Here is a 15,064-nt window from a genome sequence, read left to right on the forward strand (position 1 = left end):
TCTTGCTCAATTGGTGTTTGCTGTTGTCACGAAGGTAAAGGTGGCGAGATGGAGAGGAGGGAGGGGGGTGCGAGGCACAGAGCGCACACCTCAGGCTCTGTCTGAGATACCAGTGGCCTTTTTTCTTCTCGAGACTCCGTCTCAGTCTCAAATGCAGCTCAGGTCACAAATGAAATGAGAGCGATTTTATAAATCAACTCTTCCGCTTCTGACTCAGCTGTGACATCGGTTCGCAAGAAGTCTGCGAGTGGGGTAGCGGGATACTACAGTCAAGAGCAAGATACGCTGCCAGGCCCCGATGTTGATGGCCAGTTTTCTTCCACCTCCATTTTTCTCTCTGGTTAGAGGTCGGCAGGCAGGGAAATGCTCAGGCAGAAAGACAGGACAAGAGGAAAGAGACAACTGGCACTATTTCTAAGAAACAAAATGGCAGGCGAGGAGAATCCTTTTTTTTTTTTTTAAGCCAAGAAGAACAACTGGCCATCAGCATCGGGGCCTGTCAGCGTATCTTGCTCTTGACTGTAGTATCCCCCACTACACCACTCGCAGACTTCTTGCGAGCCGATTATCACAGTTGAGTCAGATGCGGGCCCAGACCTGTTTGTGGCTCTGGAAAAACAAACGTTGGCTACTCCTGGGCAAGGGCAAGATATAAAAACAGCACTGATGCCTCACCAGATCATAAAACGGAGTAAATACGTGTCTGGAGGATTCAGATGGCAAGAAAGGCAATTGCCATCAGAAAGGTTGTCTTGCAAAGGCAAGGAAGAAAGACATAAGCTGCATTTGATTTATAATGATTTCCTCCACTCGTACAGAATGTCAAGCACTTTACGAATGCAAGGCTCAGACGTATTGAACATCAGGTCATCCGTTCTGGTGTTTAGTCTTTATAACAGATTCCAAAGGAGAAAGGGTACAATGTTTGTTAATAGTAATAATTACCATTTACAGACGAGAAGAGAGTGGTTTAAAGCCCACTGATCAAGCAATACAAAATACTGTTTCATTATTAATGTGCAGAGAAAACACACTCTTATGGAGAAAATCCATTCAAGGCTTGTTAAGTCAGTCCTCCTTTCCCTAAGATTAGAAATTGTGTTACAAAATATTTGCAGCAGTGGAGCATTATTAAATAAATAAGAGAGTGTGATTGTGTTTCTTTACTACATATTTCCAGCCTTTGTCTAAGATGAGTTAGGCTGGGTATTTATGGGTGTGGCTTTTATACCCAAATGTTTGTAATTACTTAGTAACGGAATGCCTAATAAGAACATAAGAGCTTAAGAAATTGTCATGCTGGGTCAGACCAAGGGTCCATCAAGCCCAGCATCCTGTTTCCAACAGTGACAATCCAGGCCATAAGAACCTGGCAAGTACCCAAACACTAAGTATTAGGAATATTACTTCTAGAAATCTGTCCCATTCAGGTAGCAATTTTATAAAACTGTTAAGATTTGGATTTGATCTCTGCAAAGATCTGACCTAAATCAGTGGAGGCTCATAAGGGAGCACAGAGTATATAGAACCAATGCAAGGCCGGTGCACTAACCCGATTCATTAACATTTTTTTTTCCTCCACTAAATGGGAGAAGCCTTTAGTGAATCAGACCCTCAGGAGATTCACGGACCAAACCATTCAATGAGTGTAAACTATGGTCTGGTGCTAATATGCACAGCAGAAGCTTGCAGCTGTGTCAAAATACGGCAGCTTGGCAGATCCATGAAACAGAACAGACATCGAGTCACCAAGTCTCCCGCAGATTGTCCTAAAAAGTTCCTTTACTTAATTGTTTTTTCATAAGGGAGATAAAGACAGTTCTTCCCAATCTCTCTCTCTTTCTCTCAAGAACTGTCAAAGATATGCAGATAGAACAGTAATCCTACTATTCTGATGTTAAAGAGCTGAAGAAGAGATATCTGAACTGCAGGTAATCTCCCTCAGTTTTTGCTACAGTAAGATGGTAGAGATAAGTAAGCATATCCTTAGAATTATTTTATATTTGAGGCTTTGTATCATATGAGAATGAGATCTACTACCACTTATCACTGCTATAGCTCTACCTGACGTACACTGCTCTGTAGAAAAACGTATAAGAGACAGTCCCTTCTCAGTTTGGCTTACAGTATAATCAAGGCAAACCTACAGGGCAAAAAGAGACTTTGGGAATCTCATTTATTTAGCAAATGGTTAAACATTAATCAGGCTGCAAGGGGGATAATCAGAGGTTAGATTTAAAAGCAGCCTCAAAAGGTGGATTTTTTTTAGATGGGATTTGAATAAGGCAAGAGAGGGAGCATGAAGCAGCAACTCAGGAATCTATTCCTAGCATGCGGTGCAGCCATGCGGAAAGCAGGCCAGCCAGGCATTGCCAGGGCGGAAGAGGAGAAGGGCACAGATAGGAGTGACTTGCCTGATGAGAGGATTGCACGGGGAGGGCTGTACAGAGAGAGAAGAGAAGTGGTGAGGGGCTCTGAAGGCTCCTGTAGAGGAATAAGAGGAGCTTGTATGCGAGAATGGATAAGGAGCCAATGTAATGACTTGAGGAGAGGGGGTTCTATGGGTGTAGCAACTCTAGTGAAAAATACATCATGCAGCTGAATTTCGGATAGATTGAAGTGGTGAGAGATGATTCGCTGGGAGCAGGTTGCAGTGGTCTAAGTGGGAAGTGATGAGAGAGTGGATAAGGGTTCTGATAGGGTTCAGAAAGGAAGGGGCAGATTTTAGCAGTGGATTGGATATGAATACAGATTTAAAGCCTTCATTCTAGGTTAAAGTTTTTCCTTACTGACCTGTAATATTTAATATACCCACAGAATTTTGTGAAGTAGAATTACCTGAGGATGTAGCTTTTAAACTGAAAGTACTACCCCCACCCACCCACTCACTCACACACACTCTCTCTCTCTTCACTTTATTATTGATTTCATGATCTTTATTTTTTCCAACACAACTTTTCAACTGTTAAACATCTGAAATGGGTGCATAAGGGCGAGATGGGGCAGTGGGATAGAATCAAACTTCGTTTGTCACCAAAGAAAGAAAGGTTTGCTGATATTAAAACTGGACCCAAACGTGCCTCCGCTTCCTGACGCTCCCTGCTCCATCTCCCGTCACCTGAAGAAGCTTTGTTAATCAGTTTTGTTTGCCACTAGCCGGAATAGAAACACTTCAGAGGCAGGATGGCCCTTTTTTGCACAAGCTGATGTTAAACTAAGAACTTGGTCTGCTGCAAGAGGAGAAACAAAAGGGAGTAAATAGCAAACTGCACCAATGTCTCCAAATGTCCCAAATGTTTCAAACTTGGGAAAAAACCATAAAGGTTATATTTTTCTTGAGCACAGTTTGCTGGTGGTTCACATTCCTCTCCTTTTGGGATCTTTGTGCTTGAGTATGGTTGGGGGGTGGGGAAGGCAGTAAGGGAATTCTGTTTTCCCATTTGTTTCTCATTTGGGCCCATGACTCTTGGAATAACAAAGCCTGGACAGACCACGGAAGGACGCTGCTGAGATAATCGTTCCAGCCTCTCCACTTCTCCTGTAATGTAGTCAGAGAAGTCACTTTGCAAAGCTGATTGGAATATTGTGGAAGGATTCAAAATAAGAAAGTGAGGGCATATTTATTTACTGTGAAGAAAGCCAAAACTCAACTAAGATCTCTAGTACTGAACCAGGAATGGAGCTGGGCAGAGAAGATGAACTTTAAGCTTCCATCGTATTCTGTTTCTCGGCTTCCGTAATAATCAGCAATATAGTATCTGGATAGTATCAGGTAAAACATATTTCCCTTTGTATTCCACATTTTTTCAGAAGTGCATCAAACACTTGGACTCAGATTTAAGGACTGAGCAAAAGAAAGTCCCTCCGCTCACAAAATTGCGAGTTATTTTGCACATAAAACTGTATTAGTATTTGCACCATAGTTTAAAAATTGTGCAAAATGCAAAAACAAAAAACCACCTCACACAAAAAAGCTGCAAATCATAAGGAGGCCAGTGTACTAAGTGGCACTGAATTTTGCAAAATTGTCTTCATGTGAGAAAGTGGCAGCTTGGGCCCCTAGGTTGGACTTCGGCATACAGTTTCTCGGTACAGATTTTGCAAACGTTTTTTTGGCTTCACATGTAGTAAACTTAACACGCATAAGTGTGCTCTTGTGAAATTTTGTGGAAATTGAAAGCTGCCATGATGCAAAATCATGCACAGCAGCTCATTAACTGTGTTTGCAGTGCTAAGATATGCGAGAAAAGGTGGTTTTTGTAAAAACGATAAGTACATCTCAATGAGGTGTAATTATCTTTTTTGCAAAGTAATCCATAGAAAATGTCCGTGTGTAAGTTTTGTACTGGGTTTATTTGCATACAATTTCCAGTAGAAAACTGCAACTTCTGTGTGAAATTCAGTGTTTTTTTTCTTATACTGGCCTCTTAGCCTGCTCAATTTTTAAACACATCAACAACCAACCATCAAGGAAACTCCCCGCTGCGTGGAAATGTGTGGTTGCTATATCTGAGGGAACCCTTTGTGATCCCCTCTTTTAATAGCTACCGTCTTTATTCTTCAAATTGTTTTATTTTTATTATTTTTCTTTTCTTAATTTTTTTAATAATGCAACCCGGTATTTCTTGTTCAAAAATGAACTGTGTCTGTAACTTTCATTTAAGTAAATGGCCTCCCCCTGGCAGTCAACGCGACCTTATTCAGCGTTCCCACTCTTTCATATGAATACTTATCGGTTCTGCCCGAACTCCTGTGCTTCTATAACAGACCTGGGCAAGGGGCGGCCCGCGGGCTGAATCCGGCCCGCCTACGGTCTGTGACCGGCCCGCCCACTGCTGAGAGCAGACGGAGAATGAGGCACGCTGCCTTCCCAAGGCAGCGTGCCTCATTCTCCGCTCCCTCGCTCCCCGATTGGCCGGCCAATCGGGGAGCGAGGGAGCGGAGAATGAACTGTTTTTTTTACAGCGTTCGGTGGGGGGGGGAGGGAGTGACTCGAGTGAAGGCACGCTGCCCGATTGGCCGGTGCTGGCCTTGCCCAGCACCGGCCAATCGGGCAGCGTGCCTTCGCTCGAGTTTTTTTCCTACCTACCTACCAGTTCCGCCTTTCGCGATCTTTTTCAGGGGTCCCCAACCTCCGGTCCGCGGGAGTTTTTTGCCGGTCCGCGGCGCGCACTCCCGGTCTCTCCCGCTGCCGTTGCCGCTGGGCTGTCAGCACGTTCAAGCCCAGTGGGAACGGCAGCAGTATTAGAAGCTGTGGTACCCGCGGCTGGCCTTTTCTTCTTCCCGCGCCTGCACCCCCCCTCCCGTGACCCGGAACAGGAAGTGATACACGGAGCGGTGCGCGGGAAGGAGAAAGAGCCGTGCCGAGTCGGCTGCAGCGTCGGTCCCCGAGCAATTGAAGCAGCCAGTAATCGAGAAAGGAGTCAGCAGCATGAGCCTCCTGCGGCCGATGGGATTCTTCTTTCTTGGCCTGCGGGGGCTGCTGCAGCTCCCATTTGTGCTCCGGGGGGGGGGGGGAGAGGAAGTGAGAAAGAGAGAGAAACAGTCAGCCAGCCAGCCTGTGTGTGATTGACTGGTCAGAGAGCTGATGTGTGTGTGTATGTGAGAGACAATGAAAGTGATTGCTCAGGGAGATGACTGATGTGTATGTGAGAGTGTGAGACATTAGTCAGGGAGGTGTCTGATGTGTGTGTGTGTGAGAGAGAAAAAGCATGGAAGTGAGAAGTCTGGGTATGTGGGAAAGCATGAGCGTAAGAAGCCTGGTGTTGTGGGAGTGAGAAACCTGGGTGAGTGTGCATGCATGAGAGAGAGAGACTGCTTGGTAAGGTGACGGTGTGTGTGAGAGAAAAAGACTGGTGTGTGTGAATGTGAGAGAATGTGATTCAGGGAATGAGAAGCTTGTGCACGTGGAGAGTGAGCATGGAAATGAGAGAGACTGGTGTGTGTGTAACAGAGAGAAAGTGATTATGGGAATGAGAAGCCTGTGCATGTGAAGAGAGTGAGCATGAGAGTGAGAAACCTGGGTGTGTGTGTGAGACAGCATGGGAGTGGGAAGCCTATGTGTGTGTGTGTGCATGCATGAGAGCGAGAGACTGGTTGGTAAGGTGACTGTGTGTGTGAGAGAAAGAGACTGGTGTGTGTGAATGTGAGAGAAAGAATGTGATTCAGAGAATGAGAAGCCTGTGCAGTGGAGAGCGAGCATGGAAATGAGAGAGAGACTGGTGTGTGTGTAACAGAGAGAAAGTGATTATGGGAATGAGAAGCCTGTGCATGTGAAGAGAGTGAGCATGAGAGTGAGAAACCTGGGTGTGTGTGAGACAGCATGGGAGGGAGAAGCCTGTATATCTGAAAGAGAACTTGGGAGTGGGAAGCCTGTGTGTGTGTGTGTGTGTGTGTGTGTATGCATGAGTGAGATCAGGTGACTGGTGTGTGTGTGTGTGTGTGTGAGAGAGAGAGAAATAAAGTGATTATGGGAATGAGAAGCCTGTGCATGTGAAGAGTGAGCATGGGAGTGAGAAACCTGGGTGTGTGTGAGACACATCATGGGAGGGAGAAGCCTGTATATCTGAAAGAGAACATGGGAGTGAGAGACTGGTGAGTGTGTGTGTGTGTGAGAGAGAGAAAGAAAGTGATTATGGGAATGAGAAGCCTGTGCATGTGGAGAGAACAAGCATGGGAGTGAGAGACTGGTGAGTGAGTGTGTGGGTGTGTGTGTGTGTGAGAGAGACAGAGAAAGTGATTATGAGAGCGAGAAGCCCATATATGTAAGAAGAACACGGGAGTGGGAAGCCTGTGTGTGTGTGTGTGTGTATGGCATGAGAGAAACTGTTCAGGAAGGTGACTGGTGTGTGTGCCAAAGACTGTTTGGGAGATGATTGGTGTGTGAGAGACAGAAACTGGTCATGGGGGCATGACTGGTATGGTGTGTGTGTGAGAGACATGGGCACTAAGGAAGAGGACCATAAGTATAGAGCTTAGCTTCTACTGCTGCTTCTGGTGTGTGCCACGGCCTGCAGGGAAGGGGAGTAGGAGAGCTGCTGGAGGGGGTAAGTAAAGATGGCTTTAAGTTTATTTTTCTTGACTGCCATTTTAATTGTGTGATGTCTGCTTTTTTGAAATATTTTATTGGTGTTTGGAGAATGTTTAATAGTTTTTATGAGTTTTTAATTGTTGGATATTATTCTGTTCATAGCTGTTTTGAAACATTTATTCTGCTTATTAGTATAGTTTTACAATTATTTCTGTGTGGGGATCTATAGCTGCTTGCTATTCTGTTTTCCTAATAAGAGGTGTATTGGTTTTTAGGACCTGATTTAATATTTGTGGTGTTGCCTTTTCATAGATAGGGTTGCTCCTGTTTTGTATTCCATAATACAGGTGTAACTGTGTGTGGATTAGTTTATGTGCATTACTACAGATCCTGGGAGTATGTTAGGTCGGTTCTGTGTCTGTTACCGAGATGAGATATTTTACTAGCATGTAAGCGTTTGTATCGGTCTTATTTGTTGTGTTTTCTCAGAGGACATGCATTTGTGGTAAACTGCTGTCTTTTCATAAGTAGGGCTATTGAGAACTGAGTTAATTATATTAGTCCGGCCCTCTAAAACCATCCCAATTTCTCATGCGGCCCCATGGGAAAATTAATTGCCCACCCCTGTTCTATAAGGTCGAAGCCGCCTGCCCGACACCGGCCGTGTTTCGACTGCTTGTCTGCTTCAGGGACCATGGAGGGATCTTATTTACCATCCTACGGTTCAAACTTCTCCACCGCCTTGCGGTTTAAACACCATCCAAGTGTTTGTCTGTCAAGTTTTTCTTATAACGTTCGTTTTGATGAGTGGCGCCTTCATTCTGTTTAAAAACAGCAATTTTTTCCTTAAGCATGATATATGTTCAAAGCAAAAACTTGGCAAAAATACAAGCTGTGCGTCCCCAAAGGTGCAAAATGTGCTATGGGACTTTCCTTAATCCTTAAATTTGTTTGAGTATTTTCATGAACGTGCAGAATAAATATATCTGTAGGAATGATCACTGCATCCAGCTTGCTCTTAATGTCTTCTTTGCAAAATATATCTGTGTCCTAGAGTACTGTCCCATGGTCTTCTTATGCATTCGTTAAGGCAGGGAGCCCTACACTTTTCAAGAGAAGGGCCATCTAGGACATTTCAAATCATCATGAGGGTCAATGGGGAGGTCATTCTCAGATTTTGTTGAGTAGAAGAGGTTGGGGGGGAGGGGTAGGGAGTAAGTAAGAGAGCCCCTTACAAGTTGTTTGCTGAGAAGGGCTGGGGTGGGGGACTATGTCTGGTTCTTTTGGTGATCTGAAATGCTGCGACGAGGGAAAGTAGGGGGCCAGGTTCCCAGGGTGGACTGTGGCAGATAGAGTGCCAGTAATACGATTTCTCCAAAGTTGGCAACCCTACTACACTGCCAACACCTTGCCCCCCCCTTGCCCCCCCCTTCCCCAATATCTGTCTGCCTAGGGAACTAAAGGGTAGGGAGGCTGGATGGATTTGAGTTTACCACACCACTATCACTTCTGCTTAACAGAGGGCCCGATGTAATAAGGTGCATTTAGTAGAGTGCACAGTTTTACCTGAAGTTGTGTGTTATGGAGTCTCAGTTTTAGTGGACCCTTGGGCCGACCTGTCAGAGACTGGGAGAAGGTGTTCACTGTCTCTAGCAATCCACAGGTCGGGAGGCAGATGTCAGGCAGGACGTGGATGGTGCTCTTCACCCTGGAAGCTGGTGCTCCCCCGGGAGGAGCCCGTAGGAGCCCGGCCGCTGGGACTTAGGTGAGGTTTCACCCCTGGAAGCTGAAGCCCCTCTGGGAGGAGCCCGTAGGGGCCCAGCCGCTGGGACTTAGGCGAGAAGTGAAGCTTGAATCTGAGACGAGCAGGCTGGTGAACTGGACGGGAACTGGAACCAGACAGGAACTGCAGCAAGACTCGGATACTGGAACCAGGCAGGAACTGTAGCAAGCAAGTAAGCAGGATCCAGACGGGTACTGTAGCAAGCAGGCAGGATCCAAGCAAGTACTGTAACAAGCAGGCAGGAACGGAGCGAGTTCCAAGGCAACCCACTCCGGGGCACAGAGCAACTGGGAACCGGATGGTATCCCCGTTGCAAGGCAAGGACTGAAGGTCCGCGGCTGGCTTATCAAGGCCGCGGCGTCTGACATTAGGAATTGGACGGAGTCACCACTGGCGGGAAATGGCCTAGATAAGCGCCCAAGTGGCGCGTGCGCGTGCCTAGAGACAGGGCGTCCACAGGAAGCTTCCCGGCGGCGCGGTCCCCATGGGGACCGCGCCGCCGAACAGGCCGCAAACCACGCCAGCAGAAGCGGGAACAGGTCCAGGAACACGGAGGTAAGGGTCTGGTCGCGGCGCTCGTGGCCAGAACCGTAACAGTTGTGCACACTTTTTTCTGTGCACAAACTGTAGCCCCAATGCAGCAAGGAGTTGTGCAGACAAAAAAGTCCGCATAAAACTAGGTGTATTGCTTAGCGCGCTCACATAGAAATCCCAGCTATTACCCCCAGTGCACGGACTGGTCTGCAGGCTTAACTTGGGTTTTCTTAGCAGTGGAAATCCGAATCCTGGTCAGAGGTGGAGTAAAACCTCCAGTGCCAGTCTACAAGTGGAAGCTGGAGTTTTGGTGCCGGGACCTGTAGTTGGGATTTTATGCCCAGAAACGTTTTGTGCACAAAAAACATGTTTACTGCACAGAAATCATATTTTATGTGCAGAAAACATGGTTTATGGGCACACAATTATGTTTTCAGTACATAAAGTAAAATTTATATGCACAAAAATACTTTAAGAAATGTAGCTTGTGTGTTAAAGAACTGGGCCCTGACTTTCAGGGCACATTTTTAACATTCAGCTTATTACGTTGCCTCCAAAGCACAGTTACTCTTACTGAGTCCACTTCCTAAGATAAATATTTGTACTTTGATCTCCAGTATTATGGTAAACAACCCCAGCTTGCTTGCTGCCCGTTTAATGGGGAAAACGTTACAGTCCTCTTATGAGCATAGTTTCCAATAATTTTCTGTTCTTATATCTTTATTTTATTTTTTCGACAGAGGACCAAACTGTAAACCCGTTTTCAAGTGACGTCATTAGAAAAGTGAAATGCTGCATCCATGTAGCCTACTACTCCTTGTTGCAGTATTTTCCCTCCTTACGCCTTTCAAGGAACCGAGAATTCATGCCTTAATTTGTAAAAACACTTTTAATTTGCTCTCTTCTACATCCTGCATGCCTGCCTTATCTGCCTTTCATCTTCCCCCTCACTGAAACACATTTGCCATTTAGCTCTCCCCCCCCCCACCAGCTTATCTAAATTCTCTGTGCGCTCCACAGCAAAATGTAAGATAAGAGGGGGAGTAACTGGAGTGCCTGTTTCACACCAGATCAAAAATAGAACAGTTAATTGTAAACACAGCGTGCCACTTACGTAACTACCTCTGTTATAAATCCAATACCTGTACCAGTCGAAAATAGATGTCGAAATAATGAGCGAAAGAAAGACAAGTTGGGTTTCCACACCCCAAAGAATGGCCTGCATGGTGCTGCTTCTCACCTCATTCGCTGTGCGGCAGATTTATTTATTTATTTATTTTATTTGAACCTTTTTATAGACCGGTATTCGTCGAAACATCATATCGGTTTACATGGAACTAAAACAGTGGAAATACATTAAACAGGGATTAAAGAACTGGGGGGGGGAGGGTATAACTTGTACAGAGTTAGAGGAAATAGGGTATATACAATATATACACGTGTGAATTAGATTATACAAGGGTACAGTAATATTTACGTATGGGGGGGTTGATGAATTGGGTGGATTGACTAGGGGGAAATATGTGGTACAGAAAGTGAGCGGGCGATCTACAGGAGTACTAATACAGGTACAGTGGAGGGGGAGGGGAGATTTACAGGGGAGATAAAAGCAGAGCATTAAGGGAAGGGTTTCAGGATTTACCAAGAACTGCTCACCCAGGCGTGGCTTAGCAAGGTATTTTTGGCACTAACCCAACCCTAATATGTAATAGGGGTTTTAGCACTGAAAATACATGCGGCAAAGCAGGCGTTAAACCTACTCTACGATTAGTGCAGATTCATAGAAATGATAAGGTCATAAGCATTTTAGCTATTAGCCTGCAATGCAAGGAGGCGTGCCAGTGGGGAGGCTGGCTACCTGGCTACTGCATATTCTTTTATCATGGTAAATTTAGCTTCTGGTCAGAAGCAAGAGTTAAATTTCCCACAGTAGAGAGGAGGTCTGCCAAACCCACTCACCTACATAGCTGATCCAGCTGGGCCAAGTCCTCCCTTCCAACTTGAGGGATCCAAACCACCGCCCACCCACTTCCTCTCACTGTGAGAGAAAAATTGGCTGGTCTGGGCAGTGGATCTCCCACCCTCCTGCCAGCGGGTCGAACCCTCTCCCACCCAGCTGCCTGCCTCCAAAAGAATAAAATAACGCATCCAGGAGCCTTCCAAAGCCTCCCCCCCAACTCCCAGGGAACCCCAGCTCAGAATATCTTACTGCCTCAGGCAAGGCTGCTCCCTCACTGGCTGCTGATTGATCCTGCCACTGTCAGCTGTGAGGGAAAGGACCAATCCCCTTCCAGAATTCTGAAAGGACAGCCTTCTGAAAGGGGATTGGTCCTTTATTTGATTGCTGACACTAGAAGGACCAAATAGCAGACAGTGAAGGAGTGAATACATTAATATTAAGTGTCAGCTCCCTGTCTTTACTGTGCTGTTAAACTAAACCTATGCTAACATTTAAGTACAGTTTTAGCACTGATTTGATTACATCAGCTCCTGCCTGTGGTGATGGATTCCCTTGGCTAGCCTTCCCCTCCCTTTTTCTACCAGAAAGACTGAATCACTTTATCCAAAGAAGAAGCTGACAAGTAGTACAACAGCAGCCTGTATAAACAGTTCAATATCAGGAGAAAAATATCTCTTAAATATCAGATTAATCCAGCATTTTAAGGACAAATAAAATCCCCTGCTGAGAAACAAGGTTGTGGAGGCCAGCGTTCCCTGAAGGCTGCACAGGCTTGGGTATGGTTTCTGCCCTGGAGGAATCCTCAGCGCTTTGGATAACTCGGTCAGGTATTGTGGTCCTTATTCTTCTAGTAAACCTCCGGTATGATTAAAGCAGATCACAATATGCAAAATGAAAATGAATGTGGCATTCCACTTGTACTCCTATGCTTTCAAGGATTTTCTGTTCTTCTCCCCACTCTTTGTCCTTCCCTCCCATACAGTTTCTACCTGCCAGAAAAGTTAGAGAAGGCTCTCCCAGGAGCCTGACCTTGGTCAACAAATGCCAGATATGGCTTCAGTTTATTATGAGAGTCATATTCTGCTAGGACGTACACTCTTCGTACAAGTAATTATTGATATGGTGCCCTACCGAAGGTGCCTTAGAGCACAGTAGGGTATAGCTGATTGTAGTAGACTGAATGATACACCATAAAGGTAATAATGGTTAGATAAATCCTGTTATGAGGCAAGGGTGATCATGGGAATGCTAAGTTGAAGCAATGACTTTTTACTTTTCATAACAGATTAAAGAGGTGCCAATCACATCTAGAAAAAGAAAGCCGATGTCAGATAATTCCTTCTAGCATTAAAAAAGAAATGGCTGAACCACAGGAAAAGTGTTTCCCCTTTATAAAAGCTTTTTTGCAGCATGGTATTACCCACTTTAAGACTTTAGCACAGAGTCACAGGAAACACAGAGTTAGAGGGATTCTCGAGGTTTGTGTGTTGGGGGAAAGTCAAATATCTTTATTTCCCTAAAGTTGTAACACCTTTTAAATATAAAAAACCTCTAATGAATAATATCCTATATCAAAGTTTTAAAAACATAAGTTAGGCACCTGGGGACAATTTTCAGATGGTCTTTATTGGAGCAAAGTCTGTGGTTTACTTTACACCCCTGGATTTTGCTCGGTTTCAAAGAGAAAGAACATGCAATGTACATACTTTGCCATGGGTAGTACAAAGCATCGAAAGACCTTTGTACCCACATTTTGTGCAGGTAGATTTTGTATAGAAAAGAAAGAGCATAGACAATGAAAAAAACATTTTCACCTGTGTTACTTTTTGATCCTGCTAAAAGTACTTGTAGCTGGAATGAGGTAGGGAATTTTCACATGGCCAATCTATGCACATAAGTCGCTATCTACTGCATAAATGGCTTTGAGAATAGGCCTCCCCATGGATATCCTTCTCATGTGGCTAAGGGCTGGATTTACTAATGCCGCAAGGCATAGTGAATTTGGCGGTAATGGGGGGGCGAAAATGGGGGGCGGTCCTGTGATAGCCGTCAGCGATCGCACCTCCGCGGTGCGATCGCTGCCGGCGTCGCGCCAAATAACTACACCATAAAAGGTGTAGTTATATTCAGCGCGAAACAGACAGCGATAAACAAGCGTACCTTTCGCTGTCGGCGTACCTTTCACTGTCGGTGCCACCCCGACTCCTCCTCTTCCGGGGCTGACGCCGCCTCGACTCTGCCCCCATCTTGATATCGCACGCGATAAGGGACTTTTCGCATGCGAAACGTCCCTTATCGTGAGCGATCCGCTTGGTAAATGACCCCCTAAGTGTCGTGTTGCATTTTGTTATATAATACACAAGATTCCATAGCTGGGAGAACAGGATTATAAATATATTGCCTAAGGGGAACTTATCACATCATGTAAAACCCATGATCTTAAGGAACACAAATTCTATTTTTTCATGGTTCTGTGTATTCAGGGATGAATTTAAGATTCTGGTGCCCATTGACAGGACTGGAGAGCAGAAAGAGGAAGGGTGGGAAAGAGTGCCATAGCTCAAAAGCAAGTGGGAGGAGGATCCTCTTTGGCCCAGGTATTTCGAGCCTTCAAAATGTGGTGCCCTAGGCAGTTGCCTGTGTTGCTCATGCCTGAGGCCTGACAGAATCAAACATAGAATTTACTTAATGCAACAGAGACTTGGTCTCCATCTCAGGAAGTTCTTCTCGGTATTTTATAAATTTCTACAACTACTGGGGGGTAGAGGTTAAGTGTAATGATTGTGGATACAGAATTGCTACGGTATGTCCTGTTATGACAGTCTTGGAGATGATTCAGGAGCTGATCATCAGACAATAGGATGGCCATTGTTAGGTGAACCCAAGATTATCCATTTATACTTAGGGTTGCCAACTATCCGGATTTTTTCCAGATTGTCAGGATTTATGCTTTTGTGTCCGGAATCCATTGACCCCGATGACAAACTGGAAATTGTCTGTATTTTCAACCTCAAGTTCTGCTCTGCCTGCAGACGGTAGCATGTATGTTATCCAATTCCGGTGAGCAAGGGCGGGGCAATCAGGCAATTGCCTGGGGCACCAGCCAATAGGGTGCTGGTTACCTCCCTCTGGATCTGATGGGGAAAGAGGGAGCAGGCTACAGGGCCACCCAGCAGAGTCCAACCTGCCAGTGGCTGAAGATGGCTGGAGGCTGCAGGGCCGCCAGCAAGGCCAAACTGCTGGCGGCAGAAGATTTCAGGAGCTCGCAAGGGTCACTGACAGAGCCCATACTGCCAGTGGCTGAAGATTTCAGGAGCTCGCAGGGCCACCAGCGGAGCCCAACTCACTGGCAGCTGAAGGTTGGAGGAGGACACAGGGCCACCACGCAGCCAAAGTAAATTAAATCAAAGATCATCGGGGAGGCCAGGAAGTATGTATGAGAGCTTGTGTGTATGTGTGGGAGAGGATATAAAGGTGAAAGCCTGTGTATGTGTATGGGAAAGCAAGTAAGTAAGAGGCTTGTGTGTGTGTGTATGGGAGAACATGTGATAGTACAAGCTTATGTATGTGAGAGAGTATGAGAGAATGAGAGCTTGTGTGTACGTGTGTGTGTGTGTGTGAGTGTCTGTATGGGACAGCATGTGAGAGTGAGAGCTTGCTTGTGTGGGTAGGAGAGCATGTGAGCTCTTATGTGTGTGCAGGAGAGCATGTGAAAGCCTTTGTGTGTAAGAGAGCATATAAGAGAGCTTGCTTGTGT

General features: G+C 45.6%; 1 protein-coding gene across 1 annotated transcript in view; it reads right to left on the reverse strand.

Moving 5' to 3' along the window:
• The window catches only part of RIPPLY1 (ripply transcriptional repressor 1), a 30,532-nt gene extending 15,936 nt beyond the window's left edge, over window positions 1-14,596 (reverse strand). Inside the window, exon 1 of the mRNA XM_029607974.1 lies at window positions 14,492-14,596. Coding sequence (XP_029463834.1) covers window positions 14,492-14,596 — 105 coding nt within the window. The remainder of the gene's footprint in view (window positions 1-14,491) is intronic.
• Between the last annotated feature and the right edge of the window lie 468 nt (window positions 14,597-15,064).

The sequence above is a fragment of the Rhinatrema bivittatum genome, chromosome 6 (assembly GCF_901001135.1).
Source record: "Rhinatrema bivittatum chromosome 6, aRhiBiv1.1, whole genome shotgun sequence".
Classification (NCBI taxonomy): Eukaryota; Metazoa; Chordata; class Amphibia; order Gymnophiona; family Rhinatrematidae; genus Rhinatrema; species Rhinatrema bivittatum.